We start from the raw sequence: 21,517 nt of genomic DNA, 5'->3' as shown, positions 1-21,517 counted from the left end.
TCTTCTTCTAACATTTTACAGTTTTAACTGCCCCAAAATTTTATTGCATTTTTTTACAGGTGAGACATTGCTCTTTAAGTGGAGGGTAGTTTTGGGATCTCAAGTGATGTACTTTTGGCGATATTTTCCTTTAAACTTCGCCTTTTTTATGGCGCTTCATGAGTAGTCCGAAAGGGAAGAAATTTAAAATTCTGTAGAAAAATCAGGTGATGATCAAATTGCCAAAACAGCCTCTCAATGTAACAAGAAATATTTGCTTGTCTCGACTAAAGGGTTTTTACCCGGATTTAGATCGTTTTCTTTGTATGGCAAATTGTTAAAAATGTGCCCTAAAATGGCCGCTGAAAGCCCTCTTAGAGGGACAAAACCAAGATGGTGGCCCCAGCGCTAAAATACGAATCGATTTGAACTGAAAGTTATATTTTTGTGAATCACTTATCTAGACCATTCATCTGAGAAAGGTTGAGGAATTTGATTTTTTCTGGTCCAAATGGCCATAGTTGAAAATTATAGAGGGCGCCTCTTAAATAGCAGATAGAATGCTATACTTCTCAGTGAGCTTAAACTGGTTCACTGCCTTGGCCTTAGCTAAATTGAGCATTCAAAAGCAGTGCCATCACACACACAAAAAAAAACACCTTGTTCTAAATGGGACTCAAAAGTTGCGTGATTTATTATCAGTGATGGCTATGTAAAAAAAAAAATGTTTTTTTTGTTTTTGTTTTTGTTTTGGAATAATACTTTTTTTTCCTCCTTTATTGAATGTCTTCTTCAAAAACTATTATCGTATTACACTTTCTTTTTTATATATGCTTGTACTTATTAAACTTCTTACATGTAAAGTTTTGTATACACATGTCCTTATTAAAATTACTTACAAGATAAATATACCATAATTGACCAGAAATGAAGAGTTACTTATCACCACTAATTAAATTATTTGTATGCATTATTTTTAAGTGTGTTTGTGAGTTAAATTACTTACAAGGTAGTTCCGTATAGTTAACTGAAAGTAGAGAATTAGTTATCGCCACTTAAAGACAATTCTTCATGGGATTTCCATTTATTACGGAAAGAGATAATTCTATTAGATTTGAAAGCAATATATTTTTCAGTTTCGTATTTGTTTTTGAGAATTCTCCTAAAGTGACTAATCGACGGTTTAATATCTTTATGTCTACAACTCCATAAATAGCTCCTACCTAGAATTAGTACATAATTGACTGGATCCATCCCCTCCTTCAAGATTCCTATGACAACGTCACTTAGTAAGAGACATCTGGAACTACTAATATTATTCAAAATGTTGGCAATAACATCCATCCAAAAGGAATACGAAAAGGGACAAGTAAATAATACATGGTTTCTAGTTTCTTTGGTATCTTGACAAAAGGAACAGTTAGGGCTTCGAATATAGCCTATTTTAAAAAGGATTTCATTGGTAAAAAGAATGGAGTTCAGTACTTCATATTGAAAAGATCTTAAGTAGGGTTCGCTAGAAACTCTTATGGGCAACGTAAAGGCTTCTGAAATACAGTTATCTTCCAAATCAAATTCTTCCCCTATCTTGGCCCATTTCTTTAGCTTTTCATACGTAAACTTTATCAAAAAGCTATAATAGTCACGGCATTTAAAGTTCTCCTGATCAAGAACGACGGTAAAAGAAGGTGGATGTGTACGTAGATTCAATGGCACTGCGTGTCTCAATCCTGTCCAGATCAAGAAATTAAAATTCAGAAACCTTTCTCCTTCAAAAGTGTTGAAGGAGTCAATATTTGTCTTATCATAAAGTAGATCTTTGGTGTACTTAATATCGTTTGAAAAATATTGTTTATAAAACACACTTTTACCGTCAATCCTAAATTCTCTGTTATTCCATATAATATATTTATATTCGCCATCACAATCAACAAAGTCTCGTTATTCTGACCACCATAATAACAATTCATAATAGAAATCAGGTAGAATATTTAATTTATCAACAGCATAGTTACAATTAAATACAAACAATCCCCCGTGACTACTTAAGAGATCATTAAGATAAAGTTTCCAAAAGCTGCTACGGCTATCATCAATTATTCTTTTTAACCAACTTAACCCTAATGCTTTAAACATGTTTTCATAATCTACCATGTTGATACCGCCAGAATCGTTGGGCGCATAAGTGGAGCGTCTAGTAACCTTATCTTTTCCATTCCATAGGTAATGAAACACCAGAGAATTAAATTCCTTTATAATTTCAGGTGGAGTAGTTAACACAGAACTCGGGTATATCATTTTTGAAAGCAAAAAGGCCTTGATAGTCGTTACTTTACAATGGATGGACAGCCCTCTGACTTTCCAAAGGTTAATCACATTTTTGATTTTCTTTAATCTTTGTTTAAATTTTTTTTTCAACGGACAGCTTGATATCATAAGTTATATGAATCCCTAAGATCCCACGTTTGCCATTTAACTCCGAATGGTTGATCTTCACAAGTCTTAAGAGAACCAATCCACATTGCTTCGGTCTTTTTAACATTCAGTTTTAAACCAGAAGCCTTCTCAAACTCTTCAAGTAAACTAAAAAGTGCGTTAGTGGAGTTCAAATCTGATAAAACAGCTGTTGTACCGTCAGCTTCAGTCTTTTAGCAATAACTTTAGAGGCAATTTTTGCATCAACATTTAGCAGGGAAATTGGTCGCCAATTTTTAAGATCACAACGGTCTTGATCTCAATCAGTGTAATTACGGTCTGTCTCTTCGATGGACTCATTTCTCCTTTTATAAAAGACTCATTGAAAGATTCCACTAAAAGTTCTCCAACCGAGTTCCAGAAAGTTTGATAAAATTATATCAGCAATCCATCGTTCCCAGGAGTCTTCTTTAAAGCAAAACAACTCAAGAACTTCGAGCATTCATCTAAGGTAATAACTCCTTCACCAAACCGTCTATAATCTCCTGAAAGTTTGGTATTGGAAGATCGTTATAATTAAAGGAGGCTTCCATTTGTTGTGCATAAACACGATGAGATTTATACAAACTTTCGTAGAACTCCTTTTCAGCATGTAAAATTTCGAAAGGGTCTGAAGTAATAACGCCACTCAGCCGAAGTTTCCGAACGTGTTTCTTAACATGACTTCGTTTCTCCAAGGTAAGAAAATACCTAGAGTTCTTTTCTCCATGTTCATGCCAGCGTGCTCTGGATCTTACAATTATACCTTCCACTTTTTCTTCGTACATTTTTTCCATTCTTTCTTTCTGGACATTTAAAGTCACCAAATTTTCCTCCGATGGATCATTTTGAAAAACTAAATGCGCGTTCTGAAATTGTTCGTTTAGTTGTTGCTCTTCTCTTCGTCTTTGCTTTTATTTATTCATAGAGTATTTTGTAGAATGCTTCTTAATATTATATTTAACCCAGTCCCATACTGAGCGCGGATCAGACAGGTCTATTCTACCTTCATGTATCCAGGTAGGAATCATACGATTTATTTCGTCAACGTACACTTCATCTCTTAATAAAGAGCAGTTTAATTTCCAAAGTTCAGGGCCCTTAACACCATCACCAACATTTTTAAATTCTATTTTGATCGTCGAGTGATCTGTTTTAATAGATGGTATGGTATCGACATCACAAACATTATCTGATACCGAGTTCGAGATAAGCCAGTAATCTAATCTAGACAAAACTAATGGATCTCGTTGATTCCACGTAAAACTACGCTCTGTGGGATTTTTATTACGCCAAATATCATGCAGATCAAGTTCCCATTGTAGACGTTCTATGGCAATGATTACACCTTGTCTGGGCATAAGATTTCCACCTCTTTTGTCAACAATAGGATTTAATGGACAATTGAAGTCTCCTCCCATTATAATGTTATCAGTGTCGAAATCATTTGTCTCTATACTTTGGCGAACCGAATGATAAAAATCAACTAATTTGTTATCACGATTTGGACCGTATATGTTAACTAAAACAGCTCGTTCACCTTTCAACAGAACTTTGAGCATAACATAACGACCACCTGCGTCTGTACATGTGACTATTTCTTCAACGGAGCAATCAAAGTTATTCCGTATTAAAATTAACTGCAACCCCATGAGAGTTATTAGCCCCACGTGAACAAAAGAAAGGGGCGCCTCATTTCCCTTTCCACAATAACTCATTATCTTTCGTGGACTGTATGTTTCCTGAAGAAAAATAGCATCCGCTTTTTGCTTTCTACACCATGTAAATATTGTTCTTCTTTTACGAAAGTTGCTGAGGCCTCTTACATTTAAGGAAATAAATTTACCCACTACCATTTGTAAATATAAAACAAAGGCAACAAACTTGAAACTACCAGGGGAGACGTAACTAGAATAAATTTTGTAGGCATGAACTAAAGATGCATTAATTATTGTAGACATATAGTTAACGCTTTTATTAAGAAGAAAGGTCAAAAAAATTAGTACACACGAAATTAATCTTAAAACTAAAGCGAACATCAGAAGATACAATGACAAAAATTTTCTAGTATTTACAAAGTTCGTGCTTGTGCCTTGCACGAGCCGTCTGAACACAAGCGAATTCGTCGCTTGGTGTTTACCGCAAAGAACACGGCCAATGTTGTGCTCCGAAATGAGCAACTAATAAAAGTTATTCTACAGGTACAGCCTTACCGTCTATGAATAGCTTCCCTTTTGTAAATCGGACTTTCCTGCCTTGGTCGAACGCCTCTTTCACGATCGGGAGTGCTTTTTTTCCGGATTTCGAAGTCATAAGGGTCGGGGTCTCGCTTGAAAGGTCTGCTATAGAGTTTGACAATAATATTCCTAGGTTTTTCCTCGCGTTTTCTTCCAGTACGGTAGGCGTTCTCAATTTCGCCAACGTCATCTTCGAAGCCAAGAAGAGTGAAATATTCTCGTATAATTGATCAACAGTCTTCACCATCCTGTTCAACAACTACACCTATCACATGGATATTAAAGTCTCTGGAATATCTTTCCAAGCGTTCCACTCTTGTTTTCAGCTCCACATTACATTCTTGAAAAAGGTTTCTCGTTTAATTCAGCGTTGTATTCACCGACTGCTTCAGGGCGCCGACATCTTCTTCAAGCTTCTCTACTTTCGGCTTTAAGTCGTCAATTTCATCAAACTTTGAAATAACGCTTTCAATTTTGGCGAGTCGGGCTTCAGTGGTGCCTTGAAAAGTTACAAGTTCATCACTTATTTTTTGCATTTGTTTTGTGAGGTCGCTTCGAAGGGATTTCAGCTCTTCAAGAATGGCGTCACTCATGGCCGACTCTTCCTTCGTTATCTCTTCTTTTTCTGCTTTTCCTGCAATCTTTCTCGACCTAAGTCTTCTACCAGATGAACAGCATGTGTAATAAGAAGCAAGGCCTATTCTAAATCGAAAAAAACTTTTGCTCAGTACGGAGCTCAACACGACGCGTCCTTACTCCATCGTGTCCAGTCCCTAAAAAATCGATGGGATTATGTAAAGGAATCTTTCATTTCGTGACTGTTGTCACGTGGCATTTTCGTGACTAAATTAAATTATCATCAAATGAAATTAGCCGGGCACGCGAGAGGAACAAGGTACTAAAGAGTAAAGGAACACACACACACTCACACTCGAGAACATAGGTAAGTTCGGTTTCCTTATTTTAAGTCATAGGTAACGTTGTGTTGCTATTTACCTTTAAAAAAGAATTCCTAGGATATTTAGAATCGTTACAAAATTGAACTTCGCTTGCATGCTATCGCTCTGTGTTACATAACAGCAGTTCTTAAATTGCCATTAAAATTGTGATTTGAGTCCACTGCTCTTTCTACGCTATCTCAAGGAAATAAATTCATAAACTAGTAACAAAGAACGGTCTGTTTTCCTCAGTGGTAAAGTAGTGTATCTACCAACGATAATTAACCAACTGTAATAACTACCCTTAAGAGTTAAAGACTCACTCGCGGCGGCGCGGCCTGGGGAGACGCCACGTCAGCAGAAAGACGTGCGTGGTAAATTGCTGTTGAGAGATCAAGAAATGATTTAATCTTTCTCTTGTCGCGGGTTCCCTAAACTTAACATAAACCTCGGCTCTTTGTTAAAATGTTTCGATTACGTCGGAACACTAAAAGCCCATTCAAATGCTAGTTGCTCTGTTGGTAAGCAAAAATCATTTGCTTACATATTTACATGTAAAGGGTGCGTCCCTATGGGGTGATCTAGATCTGAATCAGTGATCCAAGATAACTCAGATCATGGTACATCAAAGAAACGTCGATGGGTTTGGAAGGATTTGAGGGTGCGTTCATTTGGGATGATCTGCATCAGGATCAGTGGTCCAAAATCAGTCCAACCTCAGCGGAGCGTCAAATACGCAATGATGGTTGTTAAACTGACAGACTTATCACGGCAGAAAGGTTTCAATTTCTGTCTTACGGCTTCAGTGCAAATGTCACAGAGATGAAATTTGCATATAAACCAGTCAGGGAAAGTCGCAAAGTTTGGCTGCTTTTACTTACTCACTCACTCACTCACTTACTTACTTACTTACTTACTTACTTACTTACTTACTTACTTACTTACTTACTTACTTACTTTTACTGACGGCAAGCAACACAAAGCGCACGAACTTGACATGATTACTCTAAGAAATCATGCACCGCGGTCATACGTGACATGATTACCCGTGACCTTGAGTGTCCTTGACATGATTATTGTGTAATCTGCAGCTAGATGACGTCTCAGGCGTAGATTTCGAAAATTCACTGTACGCTTTCGGCCAATGGGAAAAGAAATAGTGAGTTCAATGTATAACTAATACATGAAGTTTCCAGGGAAACCAAACCTCACGGGCTTCTTAGCAAAAAGAGCCAAATTGTTTAGAATTGCGCGCGATGTGGTCAAAGCCTGTTGGTTTCCACACAGGATCTAGAGGAGCTCTGCCCAAGCGTAGAACACACATCTCACCTTGGTAATTCCAAAATGTCTTAACTTGTACGATAAAGTCGTTCTCAGCTCCTAGTCCCAGATCTTCCCATATCCCTAGATCTGGCCTCATCCGGTCGCCAGACTCTTCTGCACGGCTTTCGCTTTGTTAAATTATATATACCGCCCACGAAGGTACTGACTGTGGTCTCGAAAAATTTGAAGTATTCCCAGTCGCTTCATGTTAGAGCCCACCGTTATAATCTCCGGCCTGATGGGCCACTGGCTCGTTTGCAGACTTACTTTTTTACCTCTTTGTTAGTTACTTTAGAACCTGGTTCCAGCTTGCATGGAAATCTTTGCTGGTCCACTTAATTTTCTCCGCTTGTCCGGTGCTACTTTGTGAGACCAGAAATAGGTCATTTTCGATATATTAAAAATGGTCTATTGGCGGGCCCCATTTTGCTTTTTACTTTCTGTTAATAATAACTGACTTTATTATAAATATCAAACACTCGATTAAACCCCGGGATAAAACACTAAGCCAGAGCTGTTTATTTAACCGTTAAACTTTGAATAACGAATATTGAAATCTGAACGCATTATGCAAACAATCTCACCGCAAGATATTTTCCACATGACTTGCCTAGATAGGGAATTTGAATTTAAAATGACTGTTAAACTGCTTAAATAGAATGTTATACTGCTCTGAGCTTAAACTGGTTCACTTCCCTTGGTCTTGACTGAATTGAGCATTTAAAGGCAGTGCCATCAAACACACACAAAAAAACTTGATCTAAATTGTTCCAGTATAAAGTTATATTACATCTCGTGACTTCTGGTTGTTACGTGACATTTTTGTGACTAAAAGCATGTATGAAAGCATCTTTCATGCATGAAATGAAATTAGGGTACGCGCGAGAAACAAAGTACCGAAGGGTAACGAACACACACACTCACACCCGCGACCTTTGGTAAGTTTGGTTTCCTTATTTTAGGTGAAAGGTTACACTATTTTGTATTTGACGTTGGTTTAAGAATTTCTGCGATATTTAGAGTCGTTTTAAACTTCTCTTGCATGCTATCGCTCTGTATTGCATAACAGCAATTTTCATTGTCATTTCAGTCGACCGCTCTTTCTACGCTAACGCAGAGAAATAAATCCATTTAGTATTTTACTAGTAACAAAAACCGGCCCATTTCCCTTGGTGGTAAAGTAGTGTGTGTATCAACCATAAATCCCTTTGTACAAGAGTCCATCGTGGCGTCGAGGCATAAGGAATAAAAAAGCAGAGATACTTACATGATACATAACCGCGGAGGGATGAATAAATGATTTTATTGTTTCCTTGTCTCGGGTTCCCTGAACTTAACTTAAACTTCGGGTCTTTGTCAGAAAATTTCGTTAAGGTCGAGACACCAAATGGTAGCCAGCAAAAGAAAAGGTTATTCCAATAGTAGCTGTTCTGTTGGTAAGCAACTATCATTTGCTTACCTAATTACAAGATGCGATCCTTTGGAATGATTTGGGTCAGGATCAATGATCCAAGATCACTCCAATCAAGTGGTGCATCCAATACGCAACGACGGTTAATAATCCGACAGACTTATTACGACAGAAACGTTTCAAAATGTTCAAATGTTGTTTTTATAGTGGACAATCTGCTTGGCTATACCCAGCTCGTTCTCAGTAGTCGTTCTCAGGCATGCCACGTTAATTGAAAGAAAGAAATATTTCAAATAAACATAATAGGCTTAAAAATCCCAACTGGCGGGAGGCAGACCAGTTGGCTATTTACAAACATGACCGAGGAGTTGAACTTGGGTTACATACTGTCAGAGCTGGACTTGAACGCGAGACCTCCGGATTTCAAGTCAGGCGCCTTAACCTCTCGGCCTTGCTGCCTCCCTTCTGCCGGCTTCAGTGCAAATGTCACAGAGATTTAATTTCCATGTAAATAACTATATACCTATATGAATGCGAGTGCATTTGGATACTGCATTGATCCTTACGGGCAATATATCAAAATTCTCTTAAAATTGCGGGAACCTTCAGGCGAATACGATTTGAAAGAATGTCTAAATATCTCAAGCTTTTAAAGTAGTGTAAATTGTATAATAATTCAATATTAATCACTCGAGCTTTCATACGATTACTTAGTTATTCATGGTGACTGAGAAAATTACGAACGCGTTCGCGTTAATTTGCCCTGCAGTGCAAATTAAATTGGCCTGCCCAAGCAAATCAGAATTAATGAAGCAGTTTTCTCAGTCATATGAAAAGCGTGCGGTTGCAAAGAAAGGGTTAAATCAGCGTGTCGAAGCCTAATCAGAACTAACTGTAGTAACTTGCATTGGTGCAGCGCAGCCGAGAATGGACTGCAACCACTAACTACAGCTCACTACTATTAAATCCGATATCATTTAAAGCTACTTAAATAATGACTATTAACTCCAAGCAAACTATAGTTAACGGTGTTGCAGTGACCAAAGCCATAATTGGTTTTGTAGTGCAATCAAACAAAAATAACAAAAAGAGTACCGTAAACGTTCGCAATCAGTTATCGGAAGGTGGGGGGCGGGGAGGGTTAAAATACATGACAATAAATACATGACAATCCGCGAAGTTTGTTCGGAGTTTTCCAGTTGCCTTAACTTCCTGTGACATTGAAGACTAAGGATAATGTCCATTGAACATTCAGTTTACTACAACACATATAAATTGATCGATTACATGATTCAATTGAGGGCCGTTCAATTAAGTAGTTAATTGATTGATTGATTAATGGGCCCCTGTCCTATGCGGGAATTTTAAACTTAACATATATATCGTTTTGTAATTAACCAATAAATTTTAACTGCTCCGCCTGTTTTCCTTTCTTGCGTGTAGACAGGACGCTAAAAGAGAACCATTATGGAGCAGCTGAAGGTAAGCATATGTGCATATCGGCCAAATTTTGAGGAATTAGAGAGGTGACAACTTCTCGGAGATCTGAAATCTAGATATTGTTCTTACACCTTGACCCTCTTAATCATTTACCCTCTCAACTCCCATTCCCTAAAACAAATTGATGTACCCACTGGCTACTCCAAACGAAAATCTACCGCGATTACAACACCTGTGTGCACGAATTGGCAAATTCCCGCAAATTTTCTTGAAACTGAAGTATTGTTGTCGTGGGCTTCATACTTAGTTGAAGGTTTTCTTGGTCTCTGTTGTCTTCCTTTTAATGACGTCCCTATGCTAATCAGAATGTGCCATCCGAAGCACTTACTCGGTGTTATGTGACGTTACTGATGAGTCATTTAAGAATCGAGAATGGAAAACAATAGAGTCGCCTCCTTCCTCCTGATCCAATCAGACAGTCGCTTGTCAATAATAGCAAAGTTGACAAAGACGTATTTGTAAGAAATATTTAGCTTCTTTTAGAAATAACATCCTAGTTAAGCCGCTTTCATTTCGGGAAATCACATTCATTCCGTATCCGTGATTGGGAGACTTTGTTTTACGGAGTGTTTACTTTGTAACAGTTTGTACATGATTCTACATGACGTCTGGGAGGCGCAGTGGCCTCATGGTTAGTGCGCTCGTTCCCAGAGCAAGCGGTCCAGGTTCAAGCCCTGGCCGGGGACACTGTGTTGTGTTCTTGGGCAAGACACTTCTCACAGTGCCTCTCTCCACCCAGGAGTATAAATGGGTACCGGCGAATTGTTGGGGAAACCTAACAAATTACGGGGGAGTGACCTGCGATGGACTAGCATCCCGTCCAGGGGGAGTAGAAATACTCCTCGCCGCTTCATGCTACAGAAACCGGGATAAGCTCCGGTAGCTATGAGCCATTCGGCTCCAAGGCTTCACTTTTTTTTCCACACTACATGACGTCTACAGGTAAACCAAACCTCACGGGCCCCTTAGCAACAAGGGCCAAGTTATTTAGAAGTTCGATGAGGTCAAAACCTATTGGTAATTCCAAAATATCTTTACTTGTACGATAAAGGCCGTTGTCAGCTCCCAGTTACATATCTTTCCATATCTTTCGATCTTGTCTTATCCGGTCGCCGGACTCTTTTGCACGGTCACTTTTACCGCCCATCAAAGTGGTGACTGTAGGCGCGAAAGGTTTGTTTCTCTTTCGGAAAGATACGGGGTCAGTTTACTTTTAATTTACCTCAAAATTCCGGAAATTTTGATTAAAATGTAAATGAGAAGACAGTTTTGTATTCGGAAATTACCAAGCTGAGCTGTGCCTGGTGGACTGAGTTCCTCTGGACTCTGTACGTGGCTTCCATAATAGTTAACCCGGCCGCCGGGATCAGCGCTAATCGTGCTTCGAACAACTACGCCCAGTACGTAATACAGTGGTTTGCTGTGTAGCCACAAGTTCTACATCTATTTTTTGTCTGTTTGGCTTTTTACTTGATAGACTATTTATATGTGACTGTTATATGGATTGTTCTTCTTCAAAGATAGCAAGATCACTGCGCTGCTGTTTGGCGAACCTACCGGTGCCTGTCAATCTGGATTCATTGAGTAGACACCTCTTTATTAACGCTTAGTTTAATTTTAAATCACTTTAGATTTTGCATTTATTGGGTTCTCCATCCGACGACTTCAGTTTCAACATAACCATTCTCTATTGTGGCGCTTTCCCTGATGACATGGGTAATGGAAAATATCGCTCTAGCTACGCCATTGTTAGGCCAGATGGCACTTGGTCATTTGTGAAGAAACTCTCTTCCATCATTGACGTTGAAAAACGAGAAGAAATAAAGAATGACGTTGAGAGAGTTGACCTCACAGCCGCCCTACAACACACTAAATCAGTTATCAAACCTGATGTGGCTTTGATCCATTTTGTTTGTTACAAAGGAACAACAATTTACAGGTCAGATATCTATATACTGTATTTTTTCACATAATTGAATAGGTGTTTTATACATCACACGAGTTAATAAGTGTTTTTCGTTTGACCTTGAAATGACGAGGCGCAAATTAAAAAGAAAACTATCGGTAAAATGCGTTTTTTAAGGACAAATGAAAAATAGATTGATGGCACTGTTCTACGACGGTCTCAACGTTCCCATAGGCTAAAACGAAATGACCTTTGCAATACCCCCATACAGGGGTTGGTTAGCTTTGTAGTGGGGTATTTCAACTGTCGTGGTCGACAAGTTCTTGATAAAAAAAGTCCGTTAAAACATTTTCAATTTAATTACTGTTTGTTAGAATGGCCTGTCCTATTTTTAAATTCTGACTTTTCATTTACCGTCTGGCACTGCGGGAGATTATTTTCGCGAGTCGGCTATTTTTTTGTACTTTGCGTAAACAAATTTTTGCGATTGTAAAAGGCTAGTTTGTGTTGCTGGGTACTAATTTTTGCGATTTTCGCGCTTAATTGAAATTACAGCATTTTCGCATTTTTTAAATTAAACTGCGTGCAATTCACAATTGAGACAACATGCATAGAGATGTAAAACACAGTAATCCAGTAATCAGTGTCACAATCAAAATTACAGCGTGCACTTGTGTGAAATTGTAGATGCTCTACTTAATGGAGTACCTTCAGACGACCTTTCCTATAAACCTTTTTTCTTTATTTCTGAACGTTTCATTTCTCATTTCACTGTTTTGTTTTTGAATGAAAGAGACGTTTTAAATAACTGACAGCAACAAGATTCTATTTGTTATGCTTGTATGTATAATTTCACCAATGGAGTAAATTTTTGCGGAGAAAATGTTTGCGGGAATTATTTTTTGCGGGAACTTTTGTTTTGCTGATCATAAAAAAACTCGCAAAAATCGCAAAAGTTAGAACCCGCAAAAATTTTGTTCTCAATAATTATTTTATGTGCATCAATAACATATTTTTTTGCTATCGCGGATCACTACATCTGTCATACTTTACATTCAATTTTCCATCAAAGTCTTGATTGAGTCTTGCTTGAAAACCACTAACAGCCACTTCGTTCTATTTTGAAGAGCTCTATTCGATGCCTTAGACATTCCAGTGATTGGTGGATTGGCAGAATCGCGATACCTTTCCATGGATAAACTAAAAACACGTGGTGTTTTACTTGCTAATAAGAATGTTTGGATTGCTGAAGGAATAGTGTACAACAAAGGTAACTTGTCTGTTTGTTTGCTTTTATTTTTGCCATTTATAAATATAATAACAATGTATATTATACGCAAGGAAACCCAGAGAAACCAACTAAGGCTTGTGTAAAGGACTACCTTAAATACTTAAGTCTTAACAAGAGAATAAATATGCTGTCATCGACACACAAAACGATCATTATTTACGATAAAAAGTAGTTACTGCGCTTTTCAATAACATGCGGACTCTTAAATTCAAAGCTGAATCGACAAATGCGTTTTTCGCTACCGTCAATCAAATGTTCGGGGGCTCCTCCCAGCTTCCGACTACTGCCGAGCGCGCGGTAATCAAATCGTTGAGCACAGTTCAGACAACGAAACAGTGCTCGGCAGTAGTTGGAAGCTGGGAGGGGTCGCCGAACATTTGATTGACGGTAGCGAAAAACGCATTTGTCGGTTGAGCTTTGGATTTCAAGAGTCCGCATGTTATTGAAAAGCGCAGTAAGCAAAACTAAACGGGCGAATGCGCAAAAGCAAAGGAAGGAAAAAAAATAAATTCAAATAATAATAATAATAATAATAATAATAGTAATAATAATAATAATAATAATAGTAATAGTTTTTTATGTAATAGTAATAATAATAATTAAATAGTAATAAATAACAATAATAATAATAATTTAAAAAAGCGAAAAAAGCACACCCAAGCACGCTAAGAGAAGTAAAATATACTTATACCAAGAAACATGACGTAAGTTTGTTTATTTCATCCATTTCGTGTATCTATATTTGTTATTTGCTTACTTATACCAAGAAAGATGGCTTAAGTTTAGAGGTGTACATAGCAATACTGGGGGCATGTTGAATTTCAGTGCTAATAACCCTTTTCACGGTTAATTTTTTCATTTGCATTATTGCAATGGAATCCAACGTGGATGCGAGGCAATTTCGGGCTAAAACTACAAAATAGCCCGAAATTGCCTCACATACATGCTAGATTTTATTGTAATGCAAATGAGAAAAGGTAACCGTGAAAAGGACTATTTCATAACTAATATGTGCATGTTTATTCCAACCATTTCATGTATCTATATTTGTTATTTAACGTGGCTTTGTAACACTGTCTCAATATGGTAATGTGCACTCAATCAACAGTTATCTTGCGATATACGTATAGCTGAGGGGAAAAATGACAACTTTTCAAGCTTTTCTATAATAAACTCAACAAAGTTTGTCTTATCAGCAATGTGTTGAATAAAAAAGCTCTTGCTAAATCTCGCACAATATATCAGTCTTGATTGCAGCCAACTAAGCCTAAGGTGAGCCTCCTTAAGGTTCAGAGTCAAGAATGAGCAACAATGACAAATTATCTTTTCCGTCTCAGGAGATGCCTTAACATTTGAAGAAATCAAGTACCCGTGTGTGGTGAAAGCAAGCTTAGGAGAGGACACCAGGGCAGTGCGATTGGTGAAAAACCAGGAGACACTGCATGAAGCCATTGAGCATGCACTTTCCTATTCGGATCACGTAATTATTGAAAGGTATAAATTTGCATTTGGAAACAGGCTTGTCTGTTCAAGTATCGAATCTGCATGGCATAACCTGTTAACCTGCCAGGTACCTTCGCTTGACACTTTTTGAATCGCTATTTCACAGAATGTTTGTTGATTTTACAGGTTCATCGAGGGAAGAGAGATTCGTTGCGCTGTTTTAGAATCAGTGAAAACTGGGAAGTTGAAAGCTTTGGCGTGCATTGAGTACGATGTTTGCCAGGACGACATTAGGAAAACCGAGGTCGAATTACAGTTAAACGGAGAGTGCCTTCCCATTGGTAAGTATACCTCTTTCGTTTGTAACTTTAACCTATAGAAAGTGAGGGACTTCATCGATGAGTTACAGTGGAGGTTAGAAATCACAAGGGCAGCAACCTCTCGTAAGCTTGTAATTCTTTTGCCTGTTAGAGGTTGTTTTTGTTTTAGGGCTAGGGGCATTGTTTCTCCTTCACAGTTGTGCTTTTCTTAGTTTTAACTTGATGAATTGTGAATGAGCTTGAGAAGTTATTTTAGCTGCCAAAAACTCCCAACACGTTCAATTCAAACGGACCCAGCATGATGAACCTTATAACGCTGAATAATGGTGGCCAACATGCAATGTTGAGAGTGTTTCCAGGCGGCTTTACTGCCAACTCTAATTAGTAAATTTGCTTTTTTTCTAGGCAAGTCTCCAGCTGCTAAAACGTGGTTCCTTGATCCTTCAAAGGAAGGAGAACTCATCAACCGCATTCACCAGCAAAGTTACCGAGCTTTCCGGGAGTTGGGTTTCCAAGATTTTGCAGCGTTTGATTTCCGGATAGACCGCGAAGGGAACCCATTTTTTCTGGAATGTAATTTGTTCTGTTCCTTCGGTCGTCAGAGTCTTGTGAATGTTATTGCCAAAGAGTCAGGCATCACGGACGAATGTCTGTTCGACATGATGGTCGAGAATGCTTTGTTACGGAGAAAGAAGTAGTAGCTATTAGTTCCGTTCACGTTGTAAGGGCTGGAAATAGACATCTAATTGACCGAAACTGGGAGAGAATGAAGGCTATAATCTACACAACGTGTTGTCATTATCAGCGGGAGGACTGGAAACTATATCTAAAAATAACTTGTGGGTTTACCCTGAGAATAAGGCATCTTACCCTTCATCCTCTCCTATTAAAAATTAAAAAAAGATAGAACTATTTGGTAAATTTCTAGAAGTAGCTCTCTAGGTAGCATCCACGTCCAATACTGTCGAGTAGAATCGTTCCGAAAAGAGAAATTTCGATTCGTACGATTCACGCGAACGGAATTTTTATACCAGCAGGCTGCAGGTAAAATGGTTACCTATACCATTTGATAGCTGCGTTATTCGTTCAAGAACTTTCCTTGGTTGTTGCAGAGAAAATGACTGTTTTCCATCGTTTCCCGCTTGTTAATCTGGCAATTGTTGTTTGTTTCTGGGAATTGTTCATACGCCCCTTTTGAAAGATATCTCGTAAAAAATTGAACCGCCACGAACGAATTGCGCAACTGCTGGAATGTCTGCACTTAACAGGATATGAGATTCAAGTTTAAGAACTGCACGATAAAAGAGGAACATTAGACACCCGTCGCGTTACAAATCTATTGACTACGTGGCATTGAAAAAAATAACGCAGGTATAAACTGGTATTTTTCATGCGTTATATAAACTTACTGTCATGCAGTTATATAAGCTCATTAACGTGGGAGTGACCAACCCGAAAGCCTAGGCTACTTTGGTCACTGCGCACATTTTATTTTCTATTTATTGTAAATTTTTTTTTTTTCTGTGTGGTTGTTATTAATATCATGTAATATTTATAGATTGATTGTTAACAATATGAAAGTAGTGCAAAACAGTAAAAACAATCTAAAAGTCTAGGGTTGCCAGTGCCCTCTGTATATCATAGCAGGTAATATAAAGGGTATGAAAGAGGATGTTGTTGTTGTTTTGTTGTTGTAATCCTTTCGTAAAGCTGAAAAAATAACATAGGAAAACAAAACTAAGCAATTTAAATTTACAATGGCGTTGAAAATATTCTGTAACACTTGTTTTATCTCATATGCTCATCATAATGTTGGGCTTTACATGCCTCACTGCTGAATTCCTCCAGACAAATCCAACAAGTGGGCTTTCAGCCTGATTTGACTTTTCTTCAGGCAAAGAAGACAAATATGGGCGACTTCTTTCGACTTTACGTTGTTGCTGACTCCTCAACGAGCTTTCTCTGTTTCAGACTGCGTGCCTTTCGTTTCACAACGTTTGCAGGTACACAATGTATATGACTTCATTGCTGTAGGTAAATGTCCATGCTCTTGCAATGTGATGAGCTCCTGGAGCAGTTTTCATAATCTTTGCATGGATATGGCTTTGTTTCTGTGAGTTCGTTCACGTTGTTTATGTTATGGTGTTAATGAATTAGGTTTACACAATAGGAAACTTTGTTGGGTGTAATGGTTACGTAAGATATATTAGCGGAGCTCCGGCGGCCCGAAGGGCCGCCAAGCGGAGCCCCATACTCATATAGGAGAGAAAAGGAAACCCATGAGTTGATTTTCTCATGGTCATCATGGCTAGCGGTATTGCTCGTAGGCGCGTACGCGCGACGGCGACGACGACGACGACGACGACGACGACCACGACGGAGTCGCGCAACATGGCTGCCATACTCCAAATAATAGGTTGACAGAGACATGCAGTCTTCGTTTACCGTGTACTTCTTTGATATTGGACATCCATGTTATGATCAATTGACACCTGTCAAAACAAGGTATCCGCTGACCAGTATCACGTGACCATATCGCGGGCTCAAATTTACAGCTTATCGAGGTCGCGTGTTTTTTGAAAGTTGACCGCTGACCAGGTGCTGGTTTTCGATTGGATCGCGGGCTCATCTCAGGTTAACTTGTTGAAAACAGGGCAGGATTGTTCGGAAGCCGGTTAACGCTAACCAAAGATTAAAAGTTGACCGAATTTTAACTTTTTTTTTCTATGCAAATGTTTTTTGGCTGCTTTGTTTTGTGTATACAGTGATTATTAAAACTCAAAACAGAAGGCCAAACAATATACAGAAAACCGCGCCTCAAAGCTACAAAACTGAAATCAAAATTCTACGTTCTCCTGGGTTATTTGGCTCTGAACAACGCGGCCCAGGAGCTACGCTTTTAGGCTGGCCTAAATATATATATTACGTAACACATGTCCCTGAGCGGAACCTTAAATAGTCAAGTTGCATGCATGTTTGGATTATTGGAATTGTATAACTTAAGTTTAGCTTAGTAAACATTAAAGTTCGGTCGGCCGTTTTATTCACGAAATAGCCTCATTATTCAGCGCTTGGACACAACAGTTTACATGGTAATGATTGGATAAAGTACCCCTTGTGATACGAATACACCTGAAAATGGGTTTATTCCCGTGTCAGAGTGTGTTCGTATATGTCTCGGTGTTCGTTCACGTGTGTGTGTTTTCTCATGTCTTTTACAGTCTGTTAGTCGGTTAAAGAACTTATCACAATGCTTGCATTTAAACGGCTTCTCCCCTGTATAAATTTTTTCATGTGATCTACGTGCTGATGAATCACTAAAACACCTATTACAATGCTGGCATGTATACGGCTTCACTCCTGTATGTGTTCGTTCATGTCTCAAACAGTTTGATTTATCCCTAAAGCTCTTATCGCAGTGCTTGCATCTGCAAACTGTACACGGCGGTTTAACTCCTGTATGTGTTCGTTCATGCCTCTTGCAGGCTGTTGACTGGCGAAAACGCTTATCACAATGCTTGCAGGTGTACGGCTTCACTCCTGTATGTGTTCGTTCATGTCTCTCGCAATGAGTTGGTTGCCTGAAGGACTTGTCACAGTGCTTACACGTATACGGCTTCACACCTGTATGTGTCCGTTCATGTCTCTTGCAATTCGACGATTGGCTGAAGCACTTGTCACAATGCTTGCACGAATAAGGCATCATTAGATTGTGTGTCCATTCATTTTGCTAAGACAGTTAGCCTTGGAGTCAAAATAGAAGATTCTGCGGTTTCCTAAGGAAATGACAACGGAAATTTGGTATGTTGTGCTGCTCTTAGTGCGCTAAGGAAGCGTGGCCGAGTGGTTTAGGCTCCGATTAGGGCGAATGCAGATTCAAGATCACTCGGATCATGGTGCATCAAAGCATAGCGATCAAAGGAACCGATGAATCCTTCTCAAGTGTGGCCGGGTCCTTTGATCCACCATAATCAAAGTGGTCTTGGGTAGTTGATCCTGATCCAAACCATCCCCAAGAAACGCACCCTTTTAATACCTAATATTTCAGGTACGGATCCATACCACTTTTCACCCTTTTTCGGAAATCGGTCAGATTTTTCAGAATGACTTAGAAAAATTTTGCTATGTTGTCGAAATCTTCCCTCATTTTGTTTGTCGTATAAACAAATTTAATAATCATATTGACTGTAAGACGTCAATCATTATCAATTTGATCATTTTGCACTGACAAATTCACTCTTCTGCACTGGTGTGGGATGAATAGACCTGTTCTCAGCTAAACATGGCCAAACAGAATATAAAATTTGTTGTAAAACAACAAATTTTGTTTACTGTTTGCATATTACTGACTGAAATAAAGGAAATGAAACAGATACTGTCATGGTTCAAAACATGTTGCAAGGTTTGGGGTGAACATAAGGTACCATTTCTACTTTCTTGCTGAACCACATGTAGTTCTATTTGGGCCAGCAGAATGACACTGCCCAATTTTGAAGGAGATATCAACATATTGACACAAAAAAATTAACTTTAGTATTAAACATAAAATAAATTATTTAGCCTCAAGGATTTATATGTATTTTGGATAGAAGAACAAATTCTCTTCTTGCATCTAATTGGCTCATGAACAATAGAATTAAGCAAAGGATGGGAGTCAGAAAAATACAACTGCAAACCACTTCGTTTTAGCAAAAATTCCCCATCAGTTATTAGCTTCTCTCCTGTTGTTTCATAAACAGTGGAATCAAATAGGCCTATATATCCACACTTGAGTCGATTTCAAGAAATAATTTATCCACAATATGATGTTTGCCCCCAATGTGTAATTTTTTTTATTTTGTTGAGGTTTAAATTTCATTTATTAACATAGTTTGTTAGTTAATTCATGGAAGAATCCCTAGTATGGTGCTGAGCTGCTTTTGGATACCTCTATCTCCATTGTTCCTTTTAATTTAGTTGTGTGATACACTTATTGTGGAGAAAACTGTGATAAAAGTCATGAAAGGTTTAAAATTAAATTAAAAGGCTCCCAAATTCAGTGAAATTGTACCAAGGATACTATTACTTTTTTTTACAAGAAATAATTGTATGCTTGATTCTTAAGAAAAAGACAGTACACTCAAAGCCAGAAGGTTTTTACTTTGCTTTGAGATTTTGTTTTACACTGCAGTATGATGAATTCGTAACAGTTAAGGATTATGAGCCCAGGGGGAAGGAGGGAGAAGACACCCATGTGAAAAGGTCAGGGTTGCTTTTCACCTCTCTTTAAGGGTATAAATCATAGATTTTTGTTTCACTAAAGGGCATTCAAAACAAATGCCAAGTGCTATTTGTAGCCACCAATGTATCTTTTCAAAAAGAAAGAACAGCATTGGGTTTTGGCTCATGGAGCGAGGTAACAGTGGCTGCTTGTGACCGTGTGACATGGCGAAGGAGAATGTCTGGCCCTATACCCACATAGGGTTATGGTTGAAGAAGAAGAATGTATCTGTCAATCTTGCCCTCTAAGATATAATAAAAAACACCATAATATCCATTTTAAGTGGTATCTTTTAGGGGTCAAATACAGCTTGTGCCACACCCAGATTTGTCTCCTTTATGGGTTTAATTCAAATTTTCCAGTGAGCATCTCCAACCTTTTCTCCTGGGAGTTAACCCTCTCCCCCCAGGATTGCATGGCAGTTGGCTCTGGTGCTGTTATGGCTTTATTGACCCAAACGTAGAACACAAAAGGAATTAGAGTGACATCTTATAGCGATTAGGACTTTAATGACTAAAAAAGCAAAGTGAAAGTGGACAGCTCAAATTCAAGCTTACAGTTGACTCTCCATAACTCAACTTTTTAGGGAGGCTTAAAAAGGTTTGGGACTTCAGAGCGGAGGTAAAATGTAGACTGCTGACCAGGGGTAAAATGCAGACTACAGGCTGTTGAATATTTAACTAAATCATGTTACTATTTCCATCACAGAGAGCTAACCGTAAACAGGTTAACCAGGTGGTTATTAAGGCTAACCTGAGAGATGTTCAGGCTAACCCGAGTGATATTTAGTTTAACTGGAGTGATATTCAGGCTAACTGGAGTGCAGACTTTCACTGCAGTTAGCCTGAATAATAACCCTGTTTATGGTTAGCACACGATAATGAAAAAAAAAATATGACATATACTTATTAACAAGTCTGTAGTCTGCAGTCTGCATTTTACCCTCAGTCTACAATTTTCCCCCAGTCTGCAGCCTGCAGTCTGCATTTTACACTGACCTTTAAACTAATTTACTGTGCCTTTCACTAACATGTGGACTCTAAAATTCGAAGCTCAACCAACAAATGCGTTTTTCGCTACCGTCAATCAAATGTTCGGCAGCTCCTCCCAGCTTCCGACTACTGCCGAGCGCGCGGTAATCAAATCAAATCGTTGAGCACAGTTTGGACAACATAGTCGGAAGCTGGGAGGAGCCACTGAACATTTGATTGACGGTAGCGAAAAACGCATTTGTCGATTGGGCTTTGAATTTTGGAGTCCGCATGTTATTGAAAGGCGCAGTAATGTTTTGGACTACAGTATTATTCGTTCTGGCTTGACACGTTTTGACAAATTCAAACATAGTTCGACTTATGGAGATTAAAATTATAACAAAAACCCCGAAAATTGCTTCGTTATCGGGAGGTCACTGAATGTCTGACGGAAATCCAGGGGAAATCGATTTTGGTTCGAGTT

General features: G+C 38.5%; 1 protein-coding gene and 1 long non-coding RNA gene across 3 annotated transcripts in view; one reads left to right on the top strand and one right to left on the bottom strand.

Annotated features, from left to right (window-relative positions):
* Positions 1-5,308: 5,308 nt before the first annotated feature.
* LOC149103925 (uncharacterized) lies at positions 5,309-16,474 on the top strand. 2 transcript variants are annotated; one of them, XM_089272451.1, is made up of 7 exons: positions 5,309-5,613; positions 9,786-9,824; positions 11,474-11,781; positions 12,876-13,018; positions 14,377-14,533; positions 14,669-14,823; positions 15,208-16,474. In XM_089272451.1, the coding sequence occupies exons 2-7, from the start codon at positions 9,810-9,812 to the stop codon at positions 15,498-15,500; spliced, it is 1,071 nt and encodes a 356-aa protein (XP_089128577.1). In that variant the 5' UTR covers positions 5,309-5,613; positions 9,786-9,809; the 3' UTR covers positions 15,501-16,474. The 2 variants fall into 2 exon arrangements, with proteins under 2 accessions (XP_089128577.1, XP_089128576.1); XM_089272450.1 differs by lacking the exon at positions 5,309-5,613 and adding an exon at positions 7,796-7,869.
* Positions 16,475-17,828: 1,354 nt separating this feature from the next.
* Positions 17,829-21,517, bottom strand: part of LOC149103924 (uncharacterized) — a 3,931-nt gene continuing 242 nt past the window's right edge. The window contains exon 2 of the long non-coding RNA XR_016201740.1: positions 17,829-18,578. This is a non-coding gene — a long non-coding RNA (uncharacterized LOC149103924). The remainder of the gene's footprint in view (positions 18,579-21,517) is intronic.

This window comes from Orbicella faveolata, unplaced genomic scaffold (assembly GCF_042242905.1).
Source record: "Orbicella faveolata isolate gen_17 unplaced genomic scaffold, um_ofav_v1 contig_35, whole genome shotgun sequence".
Classification (NCBI taxonomy): domain Eukaryota; kingdom Metazoa; phylum Cnidaria; class Anthozoa; order Scleractinia; family Merulinidae; genus Orbicella; species Orbicella faveolata.
The sequence above is the reverse complement of the archived record's forward strand: the minus strand, read 5'-3'. Positions and strand labels throughout refer to the sequence as shown.